Genomic DNA, 12,415 nt, shown 5'->3' with positions numbered 1-12,415 from the left:
TATGACCATGGTGACTGGGAGCCTTCAGCAGGGACCAGGAGCCTGTTGTGCTATGCAGTGGACCCAGTGAAATGAGGATCTCTTCACAGTATATTTTTCCCCCTTCAGCTCTTCCTGCTTCCAGTGAAGTCATGACAGAGACCTCAAAGTTATCTCATTATCCACATTCAGTGTCTTGAAAATTCTCCATTGCCACACTGGTGGAAAGAAACTCGACCAATTATAAAATACTGTGCTGGCAATACCGTCGTTGTGCTTGTGCTAACCAGGACCATCTCAATATTTACTCTTGTGCTTCTCATAGTTTCTACCCATACATCATCTTTTTGTCCTGTAACTTAAACTTTAAGCTCTTTCAGGCATTGATTGTCATGTTGTGCTGTGAAGCATATAATACTTCTCTGTGCGTGGGTCTCAGAGCAATAGTATACAAAATATCAGTGTGTGTGGTGTGAAAAAAGAAATACTCCTTGATTATGTATTTATTCATACTTGTTAGATGTAAGCAGGAAAAAACAAAAACTTCTGCATGGAGTACAGCAAAGATTATGTTCAAATCAGTATAATATATGACCCTTCACAGCTTTAAAAAAAAAAAAGACAGATGAAGAAATAGAGAATACTAGTGGAAATTTATTTCAAGATCATGAAATCTTTGTTTTTCAGTGTTTCCCTTGACTTAAGTATGTTAGAGAAGTCCAAGTTACTGTTTCAAAATTATCTTAGTGATAAGAGCTGGTGTCTGGGCAATAGGGAACAATTTCTCTTTCTCAGCTAAGATGTGAATTTTGCTGCTGTTGTTCGTGCTGTTGTTGGAATCTTTGTAGACAAATATAGCATCATTTACCTCGACTGCCCCACGGCTTTTCTAAGCCAGCCTGCCAGTGAGGAAAAGGAAATGCTTTCAGTGCAGAGTTTTTCGAAGTCTGGACAAAAGCTCATTTTCTGTTCTTCAGGTTTCCTATATATGGCTTTAGCCCCAAGATGAGGACCTGCTCACTATGCACCGTATCCCATCCCCCATTTCCTGCCAGGATTCATTAAATGCTGATTTGAAGTTGGCACACGCTCTTCTGTTACAAAAGTAGTACTGTGTTCCAGGGACTATCAGAAAAGTAGTGCATTATTATCTTTTGCATTTCCTTCATATATATGTCCTCTCCCCATGCATGGATAGGATTTTTTTACCTTCTTCTTAAATATCTCTGTGTGCTTAATAAAAAGAAACAGTGAAGCAAAGCCCTGTCGAAGAAACTTCAGATCATTTGGGAGTAATCTGGCCCTAGGCTATCTTCCTTAATTCTACTTTCTGCAAATTGATAATATTAAGCAAAGTGGAGTATAAGACATAATTTCACTGAATCATTTTCCTATCTCTCATGCTTGTGTTTTTTTCACCTGAGCAATGATGGTTGTTGTGGTGAAACTAATTTATACCTATATAGAAGCCTCTATAATTTCTATTCATAACACTTGCTTTCTTACTTCTTTCTGGCTATCTGAATCGACCATAAGAGATAAGGAAACTCATTGAGGCACTGTCTGTCTTCTTCACCTAGGATCAAAGTTTTTGGGTCTGTAGAGATAATTGCAAGACATACCAAGGTGTTAGGGAACCCATCCTTGGGTTGCCTGTGGTATCTTCTGTTGTTTAATACTATTTGTCTCTTTCATACCTGTTTCCCACTTGCAGTCATCTAAAGAATAATACCAGTTCATTATTACCAGCACTAAAAAGAGAATGAGACAGGTAATAGCAATGAGACTGAACAAGCTGTACCACTGCTTCATCTCATTATTCCAAATTATGCTGCAGTTGAATAGACAAAGTCATTTTCAGGGTATTCTTTCCTGCAAATCCACTCAAGTGGCTAACATCACTCAAATGGGTAACAACTGATTTCCATTGACATCAATGATATGGGCTTTGATGGCATTCAGAGGAAACAGCTGTGTCTCTTTGTTTTCTTTGCAACAAAACTCTGGAAGTGGAAACTGATTATTACTTGTTCAGAAGTGCTGAATGTAGTAGAAGCTCAAAGATCTGTGGAGCAAAGAGGCTAGGCTAGTAGTGACCAATTAGGCCAACGTCAGATGTATGCTGGTTCTTAGTAGGATTTTACATTCATAGCCAAACCTACCAGCCTGCTGCCAGAAAAACATTCAGTCCTGTTTTCCTCAGCTGCCACACTCCTGGCCACATGCTCTTCTTTTTTTCTTGTCTCTGACATTCCAGCTCCTTGGTCGGATGATTCAGTCCCTTATACTTTCAGGTACCTCATTCAGTACCTCCAGCACTATAGAGAGGTCCTATTTCCTCAGGAAGGTAAGATACATGATATGCCCTACGTAGGGTAGAATTTTTCTAGGTTTGAGTCCTGGACTCCAGTGTTATGCTTGGTGTACAGAAAGTTACCAACATGTGGTAATTACCTTGCTGAAATCAGTGTCTTGGTTTATGGTTGAATCACTGCAAAAAGGTAACAGGCTGTGTGAAGTTCTCTTCAATGATTTTGTGGTATTAATGGAGCAAAAAAAGTTTAATTCTTAGGGGCTTGTATCTGTAGATGGAATCTACTCTCCAGCAAGCTGGTGAGTAAAGCTTTAGCCTCAGAATTTATTTGTCACTGGTTCCCCATGTGATGCTTCTTTCCCACATGGAGAATGCTTTGGGTGATAAATGTAGTCAGCCCTGGCAGTGGATCAATTAAGATGAGCAAAGGTGCTAATAATGTGCAGCAGAAATATTTATAGTGCTGGCAAAACAGTTACTGTGATCATTATCCCTATCCCCCTGTAGACCATTTCTAAGAACCACTAGTTAAAGTATTGAACTAAGTTCTCATTTGAAACATAAGGAAGATTAATTATACTTCAGTATTTGCTGCAGAGGCTTTTTAAGTGCCTGGCAACTACTAGAGGAAGAATTTAAACTAAAAAAATGTTTGAAAATTTTTTCACTTTATGTTCAACAATACTTCTGCTTCAGTTTTGGTGGGCCTGGATGGTACAGTGATACCTGCAGTCACATACCAAGTCAATGTCTCAACCACAGGCAACTACTGAGAAATCCCTTCCCAGTTCTGCATTTTTGTCCATTGGAGCAGACATCCTCAAATTGGTTATATTTATATATTTGTTGAATTCTTATTGTTAGTCATTGAGTCCTAGCTGGTACAATGGTAGGAGCTGGCAGTGTCTTGGAGATGTAAAAGAAAGCCAGTATTTGAAGCAAACACTTTTCAAGCCTTGACTTTTTTTAAAAAAAAATTTTTGGAGGCTTTGTTGTATAATTTGAAAACTACTTTTCTCCATGCCATTTAATTTTAAAATTGATTATTTCCATTTTGAAATTATTTCATCCTTCATGCAAGGACTATCTTCTTAGCTGGCTCATAAACTCAGACATTGATGTCAAAGTCTGCTCTCTCTGCTTGTATGATTGATTCAGATGCAGAATATGTTGGGAATGAAGTAAAATAGAAAGGCAATTGCTGTGACTAAGCATGAAACATTGATACAGAAGTGGAGCTTTCTCCAGTGAGTGTTGCAGAGGATTTGTATCACATTAATCTTTCACAGGCATGGAAGTATTCTCCTAAGTTTTAAGAATATGGAAATGTATAAATCAAAATAAACATAAGTGAAAAAGCCTTTTATTCCAAATTTCATCATACCTTGGTGAGATCTGTGGTGAAAGCTTGTAGTGTAATTTTAGCCCATGTTATACTTTATATTTTCAGTTTCATAGCAAGTAGTATCTCAGCAAGCAAGTCATCTGTACTCCACCACTGGAACCATTTCTCTTAATAAGTGTAGTAACTGACAAAACAGAAATTTCTTGTTAAGTTATTGTTTAAGACTTCCAGTGTTTTGCTAGCCTGTGTAGTCTGAAATGCATTTAAGACAAGAGTGTGCTTGCCAGGAGTGATGTAGTAGGTGACACTGTAAGCCACTGTAAGCCCTCCTGCAGGAAGCATTTCTAATGTCCCCATCTAAGGGAACAAGTGGGACAGGAGGAAACAAATGTGGGATGTTACATGCTGGGCAGAGACTGGAATTAGAAGCTGGGCAGGATTGAGTTCCTGCCCCAGTGTGACAAATGATACAATATTGAATTGAATGAAGATTTCATTTATTTTGTTTTTCTGCTGACTCTTTGTTGGGTCTGGACTTATGTCTGTTCATAGGAGAGAGAACTGTTCCCAGTTTCCAGCTCTTTCTATTTTGAGATACTGCTTAGCCAAGCCTCGGTTCCAGAAAGGAAAATATAAACAAATTCTATTCTGCAATTATCACGAGCTGTTAGCAGTCTGTTTGATAGAGGCTTTACTTAGAAGTAAATGAATACATGAAACATTTTATCATGCTAAAAATACCACAAAATAAAAAGCATAGCAGAGCTTCATCTCTAGCCTTCATATGGAAAGACCATGTCCGTTTAGGAAACAAAGGTGGAACCTGACCAAGGTGCATTAAGTATAATCCTAGGTTTTCTGGCAGTCAATCCTACCTTTCTGTTTTTAGAGCTTATACTTTTCTGTGTAAATGTTCTTAGGACACCCTCATAAATCCAGTTGTTTGGTGTGTTACTCAGAAAACATTGAAGTTCTGCGCCGAAAATTGCTGACCAAGAAATGTTCTGCCAACAAGGCTTGTCGTAATTTATATTTCTAAGAGAAATCAAAAGGCACCAGTGGAGGCTTTTCTCTATTTCTGTCATCAGACCATAATTGAATTATAAGGTTCCAAGTTTCAAGTTGTATTTCTATCCAAGTTTTCACCTACAAGAGAGATAAAAATGATGTAGACTAAAACTTGCATTCACCTCTAATTATTACTTATGATATTAGGAATAATTAATGGGTAACTTCGGAGTTGAAATGGTATGAGAAAAATACTGGTATCCAAAGCTTCAGCTCTGCTTTTCTCAAATGGAGTTGGATGAGAAGCAGCAGGATGACTGGAGAGAATGGGCAGTAAAATGTCTGCCTCCAAACCCTCCTCAGATCATGTTAAGTCCTACAAGAAATGTTACTGGTGTCTGACCCAAAGCAGTAATTTGATTTATAATAATTTCTTTTCTTCGTTTCATTTCCAGCTTCAGAGCCCAATTTGAAGGTACGTTCAAGGTTAAAACAAAAGGTGACAGAAAGGAGAAGCAGTCCTTTACTCAGGAGGAAGGATGGAAATGTTGTCAGTTCGTTCAAGAAGCGACTCTTTGAGGTGACAGGTAATTAAGAATGGAGAAATTCTATATCAGCTGTGACTGTTTACAGAATAGTGGTGGTGTTTTAAGATTCATACTGTTTGCTAAAGAAGGTTGTATCTTTTTTTTTTCTTTTTCTGATGCTGAAAATAAGAGTATTAAATAAGCAGTTGCATATAGATAACTTTCAATCTACAGCTTTCTACCACTTATTAAAAAGCCATTGTCACTCTGAAAGCCATTCTTTCCAACCAGCTTGGAAATAAGTACAAGAACAAATAAATGGTTGACTTTTTGTGGTGAGGAGCACTAAAGGAGAAAACAAGAATAGTCTCTTCCCTTAATCTGTGTCTTCTGTACATTGACAACATTCTGGGTTTTGCATCTCCCACTTTCCGTCTTCTATGGAAAATGCAGATGATAATAGCAGACACAAGAACACCTATCAGGTATCACTTACATTAATAAAGGACATTTTGGAGTCTTGTGTTTGGCCCCTCTGGTTCTCTTGTTTGAAAATGTAAAAATTAATTGGTTTTGAAGTAAGGGCTCAACAAGTTGTTTTTTTAAGAAGAAAGAGTTGAAATGTGTAAATGTTCAATGGCGTATTGTTGATCATAGCAGATAGCAAGTATTCTTGAGGATTCAGAGGGAATTTTTAGATATAATACAGAATTATGTATACAGTCTTTTATTTAAATGTCTGTTCCTACAAAAAGTACTACTGTAATTTTTAAAAAAAAATTAAAAATAGTGAGTTTGTGTTTCTGCTCTTCCATGAAAACTTGTGAGAATACAATGCAAGAACTTTACTTGACCAGTTAGTATAGTCAGGTACAGATTCATTTCAGTAAGTTGAGTTCAAATCTAGTAGGAAAGAAGAATTCCAAGAGCAAGCTAGAAAATTTCCACATACCTTCAGTCAAAGTGAGAATTCATTTTTGCATTTGAGATAAGGCAAAAATAATGTTTCCATTACGTAAATTTAATTTGTGTCAGTGTAGGCTTGGAATAACTTCATACAACACATGACAAGATCATCCTCTTGTCCTTTATCTTAGACAGAACTCAGAAATTTAAATTCAAGATAGTATGCAGTCTTTCAAATGCTATTTAAGATTTTTTTTTTAATGCTGTAAATACTCCTTCATATTTATTCCATATGGTAAAAGTGGTGTATGTTTTGCCATTATTATTTCTGTAGGTAATGATTAGTCCACCACAGGCTCTTCCCCTTTCTAAACAGAGAGGGGATGGCAGTCGGCCTCATGAATTGACGACATGTTATCATGACCTTTGCAAGCCTGCTATCTCTGTCATTTTGATCTCTTGCAGAGGCAGGACTCTTTGCAATTAAAATGAAAAGCCTTTCTTTTCTTCTTACTCATTACAAGTTCTGTATCTGTATCTCTGCCTGGTACTGAGTATCATACCATCTTTGTGGGAAAAATAAATAGAACATTCTTCCTTTGTGAAGTAGACAGATCAGGAGGGGGAAGATGAAGAGTATCTTTCCTCTTTAGCACATTTTAAAAGGAAAATCAAAAGAAATGGAGGATGTATTTCAAATCTTTAACTGAAGCAAATAGCTAGGTCATAACCTATAGATACTTTTCAGCAGCAAAAAAAGTCCTGTGTCATAAAGAGTGGTAATCAAGATTGTGTTCTTTTCCAGTGTGAAATTCATGGATGTTTAACCTCTTTTCCAGAATCCTCAGTCAGTAGCAGCTCCCCTGGATCAGGTCCCAGTTCCCCAAGCAATGGCCCGACCAGCAGTATAACAGAAAATGAAACCTCAGTTTTGCCATCTAATATCCAAGCTGAGGTGAGACTCTTTCTCTTTGTTGGGTAGATAATTGCTCAGATTTCTAGGCTTGAGAGATTTGAAGCTTCAATCTGATCATAGTCACGAAAAGAGTAATTTCAGTGATAATCAGGACACTGCAGGCTGACATCAGAGTATGTTGTATATGATACATCTTCATATATGAGATGCGTGACCAGAAGACTCCTTGATAACAAAAATTCAAACAAAAGCAACAATAATGCTACTGAAAGAGTGGGAGGGAGCTGTGGAAGGAACTTGGAAGCATCTGTGTTGCAGAACATTACCTTCTGGGATAACCTGAAGAGGTGCACAGTGCTGAATGCTGGTGAAGAACTTTCACGTGATTTAAGCGTTGGTGATCCTAACACGAGTTAAGGTGATCCTAGGTTCAGATGGGTGCTGAAGTAGTTGTGTTTAATTACAGTATCGGAATTAAGTGACTAAAACCTGTTTCACATCTGCCTGCTATTTTACTGTACCTCAGTTTCCTTATCAGGGCAGTAGTTAGCAACATAACTGACGTGCCAGGAGTCGTGGATGCTTGTTTGTAAGGCGAGATTGTACATGGAAGGAATCTTAACTACTCCTTATTCAGTTTCATACATACGTGCCTGTAACAACAGGAACACAGATGGTAAATCAGTTGTGATAAACATCATTTAGCATAGATGACATGCTTAAATCATGCGTTCCATGCCAATATTGTAGAGAGACAAAAAAACCTAATGAAACTGAGAATCCAGTTCCACAATATTCTGTATCTAATGCCTATACTTAAAGCAATTTCTGCTTTGGTGGGCAAAGTTTTCTATTAATTTTTGCTTTATACTCTTTAGGTTAGAAAAATTGCATTAAAAAATGTGATTTAACCAAGTTTTAGCTAATGGAGCTGTTTCTCCAGGTCAGTGGCAGGACATTCACCTCAAAAAAACCTGGAATGGGCAGTTGAACCTCCAGCAGTGACTTTTCCCCATAATGAATTAATTGTGTGTGTGAACTATGATCCAGGGGGCAGGTGGGTGACCTCTGCACACTGATTAGTAGCCTCTCTCTGGCCCGTAACCAAAAAGAAAAAAAAATTGCATTGATGGCTAACATGTGGTCTTGCCTCATAGCCCCCCTGCATGTGATTGCAACGAAATTCAAATGATGCAGAGTAAGATGAATCTTTTGGATTAGATCAGATCCTAGTTCAGTGGAATTAAATGGAGTATGTGATATTGGGAATGCTTTGGATAGAAGTCCATTCTATGTGGCTATTAGGGATGCATTAAATAGGAAATGTTGTCGAATTGGATCTTCTACTGATTGGAGAATACTGCAAAATGCAAATGGAATAATGTCTCAGACTGATATATGGTGCTTGTAACTTTGGATGTTATAGTTTCTGGACATTTGCCCACAGCGTTGAGCCACCATCAGACATGCAAACAATCTGTTCAGGCTGGCAGTCTCTGTTTGGGGAGATTTTGAAAGGTTGTAGCAACAACCAGTGGAGTTACATTCTGTTTATTAATAGAACACCTCGTCAGACATCAGAAGTTACAGACCCACCATACAATCACAGATGCTCAAACAAGACTAAAAAGTTCCTTTAGAAGTTGGGCTCTGCATTTTGGAGTTGGTCACTTAGTTGGCTGGAAGTGTGCTTAGAAGCTGAGACTACAGACTTCCATTTCTGGGTCCATTTGGGGATTTCTTTACTGCTCAGGTTACTTGACTCTTAATATTGTGGTCCTGTGGGCTCAAACATTTTTCCATAAATCTCAGCTTCAGTGCATTTTGATTTCAGTAGGATTTTCTTTGGTAGTTTAACAGCAGCCAAACTCCTACATATCTCTTTTCTAGTTTAGCATTAACTGCCAGCTCTCCAAGGCTATAAATCTAATCAATTTTTCATCAGATACACGAAGTACAGAAGTTTCTAATAATAGGATAAGTGTTCCAAAATCACCCAAAATATCACTTGTTTTGCTGTAATCCCGCATGACTCACGTTGCTGTTGTTTCATAATAGTTGTTGTGACATTTGCAGTAAGTGTTGTGCTCATATCTGAGTGGGTGGATAGCTGTGGTTTTCATGGCAGCAAATAAAACACTTTTTGCTGGGAGAAAACAGGTTGCTATGACAGAGAGCCATTTACCAGTAAAACATGAGTCAATACCATGAATGATTACACTCTAATGCACAGACAGAATTAGAGCATTATCAGTAATGAAACAGATTTTAAAAGTCTTTTTTGCCATATTCATTTGAATAGAGAGAGTTTATCTTCTGTGGCAGACAGTCTGGTGGGTAGACTTACATTTTTTTTTTTTTAATGAACAAAGGTACACACTGCAAATGCCACTTTTTTGCAGATAATCTTTTACTATCACGGTTTCCTTAATGGTACTTTCAGTACCATTTGTTAAAACACTGGTCTCATTATATGAAACTTGAAAGTTAAACTCAAGATTTTAATAGCACCTTATAAATAAAACACTGTTTTTATTGGGCCCAGTTGTCTCCAGTATCATCAAGGTTCACCGCAGTAGCTATTAGTCTCTTGAAGCATGCCGTACACTTTTAGGTCACCTGCTGTGCTGGGGCTAAATATTACTTGCATGAGAAATGCAAGCAGGACTGAGCCCCTGCACAGCACGTCCCTTGAGTTCAGAGGGACAACCTGCCTTAGTCATGTGAAATGATTAATTTTAGGCATTCCTGGCCTGGTCAAAAGCCATTGAAGGAAGTGGAGAGTTTCCAATTGGTGTAAGCGGCCTTCAGATCATTTTCTTTCTTCCATTTGTGCTTTGGAGAGGAGCATTTCCTAGAGTATCACTGGTAATACAGGTGCCATAAGTGACATGCATGGCAGATAAACACATACTTGATTTGTGCAACCCCACAGCACTGTTTTTGTAATACTTACCTCCTTGTTTGCTTCTTTGCAAGTGACAAGAGGAGAAATTCCAAGCTATAAAAACCTTACTGTAGCTCCACAACTGAGATATATTAAAGTCAAACCATTTCCTCTTTGTCACCTAAGGTATAAATGCACATATAAACATGAACACATGAAATAGGTCTTCCTGCTTCTCAGCACTAGCACAACAGAAGTACAATAACTAACTCTGGTCACCTCCTGATCTCCATGCACTGTTGCATTTAGTTATTGTACTCTATTTTAAGAAAGAGGGTAACAGTTGACAAGCTATTTTAAACATCAGGAAGCAGGATCCATGGGACCCAGCGAGTACGTATATAGAGGAGCAAGAGGGTAAGGAACTCTTTGTGGTAATTTAGGTGCCAATCCAAACCATGAAGCCCGCATGTAGGACAAGGACCATGGGTAAGCCATTGTGTTGCCAAATGACTCTGCAGGCAACTCTAGCTTGTGCCACCATTTCAAGGTATTGGCAACTGTGTAAAAAGAGAAGCTTCAGCAGGGGTCATGAAAGTTCTGCCTCAGCAGATGCAGGACCCTAAGCTATGCAAGTGGGCTACTCATACGTAGTTAGAGAGATGAGGTTTCAATGATGCTTAAGGTAGTAGTTCCTGAAAATATTTTTAGTAGTCATTTATTCACCAAAGGGAAAATGACTGATTATTAGCAGTGTTAGACATTGGATGAAAATGCTCTTTGCTAATAAACTCCTATTCTCAACATTAAACTCCATGGTACATAATGTGCCTGATTCTGCCTCATGACACAGTCGAGCCTGACCTTAATGTGGGATTGTGTTTTGTTGCTGTTCACCTTGTCACTGTTACGTTTGTTAATTCACATCTTAGAAGGTTATAATGGCATACTGAAAACCAAAAAGAAGTGGCTTTGAAGTGGCTTTGTATATCCAACAGCTGATGCTGCAGTAACTACATATTTGATTATATTCTAGGAGACATGCTAGAGGTGCTTGAGTGTCCTTTTTAAGTTAAATCTTTGTAGTCTCCATCCATAGTATCTCCTTAGTCTTGACATGCTTGGTTTTATTCACGGTCAAAGGTGGATGTTATCAAGGCAAGGCACTGTTAGCCAGGAATTAATGTAATATACAAGTGAAGCTTCTTTGTTTCTTATGCTATCTGTTGGTATTCCCTAGGTACCAAAAGAAAATTACAGAGATAGACTTCTACTGTTATTGTCTCAGTGATAGGTCGTATCTCCAAACAAACTGTATGAGGAAGGTTATGTTTTGGAATAACATCCTGTGTTTTTGTGCTTAACCACTTTTCATTGATGGTCTGAAGTTGCATTGTATTAGCACAAAGTATTTTGCAGAGTTAATTGATATTCCAGGTTTGTCCAGGGGAAAATCTACAGCTCCCCACAACATGCTTGACAAGTTATTATATTTACTTTAGTCAAAGCCCGAGTGTGCAGTATCCCTCTTGGAGGTGGTCTATTATTGGAGTCCCATATGCTTTTTGTTTGGGAAGAAAGCAGTCACTGTGTCATACTGTTACACAGGGTATTCTTTTTCAAGGATGTTGTTCCCTTGGGGACCATATCATGCCAGAGTTCCTAAGTCTAATAAGACCTTTGTAGCTCTTATTGTGTTAAAGTTCTGGGAGGGAAGCAAGAGTTAAACAGAAAATGTAATTCAAGCAACTATACTAGACCACATGTTGAAAAACATGACTGTTAAAGCAGAAAGGCAAAGGCTTCAAAAAGATTCCTGTTGCGGTAATGTAACTTTTTAATGTTTCTTCCCAATGAATCTAGAATGGAAAGGCAGAGGGTGATCTTTGTAGAGTGCCTGGTTTTACTTGACAGTAATTAAAAATGTAGCAGCGATTCCATGTCCCTGAAAATTATATCACAATACTTCAAAAGAAGTATTCAAGATTTTAACTTGAAGGAAATTAGAAAGTCTGCGAGGGGTATCCCACCATCATAGAATGATTGGATGCTGGTTTTTTATGTATGAATCTTGAGAGAGCAGTTTTTAAAATGGCAGATGGAGCAATCTGCCTCACTTTCTACTCAAAATTCCCATGTGGATGAAAGTAAATAATGTGCCTAAAACATGCTCATATCACAGTCTGGGTAAGAAAATATGTGGACTAAGTAGTAACCACATTTCATACCTTACAACAAAAACTTTAAGAACCACAGTAATGTAAATGTCTAATACATCCACATACATGATGACTTTGATTCTGATAGATATATTCTTAATTCATTGTCTAAATTCCCAGTGAGTTTATAGTAGAGAAAATGCAGTTGATGGGAAGAACTCATACTGAGCTGATGAGAAGTTGATAAGAAGAGATGGACATGTATCAGTTGTTTCTTAAGAAGGGAAATATCAACAATTTTTTTACAGGGACAATACTTTTTCTTATCTGGAATGAATGCATGATACGTAACTGGCTTTCAGTGTTGAAGGATA

The 12,415-nt window shown here is 37.9% G+C and overlaps 1 protein-coding gene across 14 annotated transcripts in view; it reads left to right on the top strand.

Annotated features, from left to right (window-relative positions):
- HDAC9 (histone deacetylase 9) overlaps positions 1-12,415 on the top strand; it is a 458,285-nt gene that overhangs the window by 251,440 nt on the left and 194,430 nt on the right. For all 14 annotated transcript variants that reach the window (XM_071735765.1, XM_071735762.1, XM_071735760.1 and 11 more), the window contains 2 exons: positions 5,102-5,233; positions 6,919-7,034. In XM_071735765.1, the coding sequence (XP_071591866.1) occupies positions 5,102-5,233; positions 6,919-7,034 (248 nt within the window). The remainder of the gene's footprint in view (positions 1-5,101; positions 5,234-6,918; positions 7,035-12,415) is intronic.

Source organism: Heliangelus exortis, chromosome 2 (assembly GCF_036169615.1).
Source record: "Heliangelus exortis chromosome 2, bHelExo1.hap1, whole genome shotgun sequence".
NCBI lineage: Eukaryota > Metazoa > Chordata > Aves > Apodiformes > Trochilidae > Heliangelus > Heliangelus exortis.
Note: the sequence above shows the minus strand (reverse complement) of the source record. Positions and strands in the feature narration are given on the sequence as shown.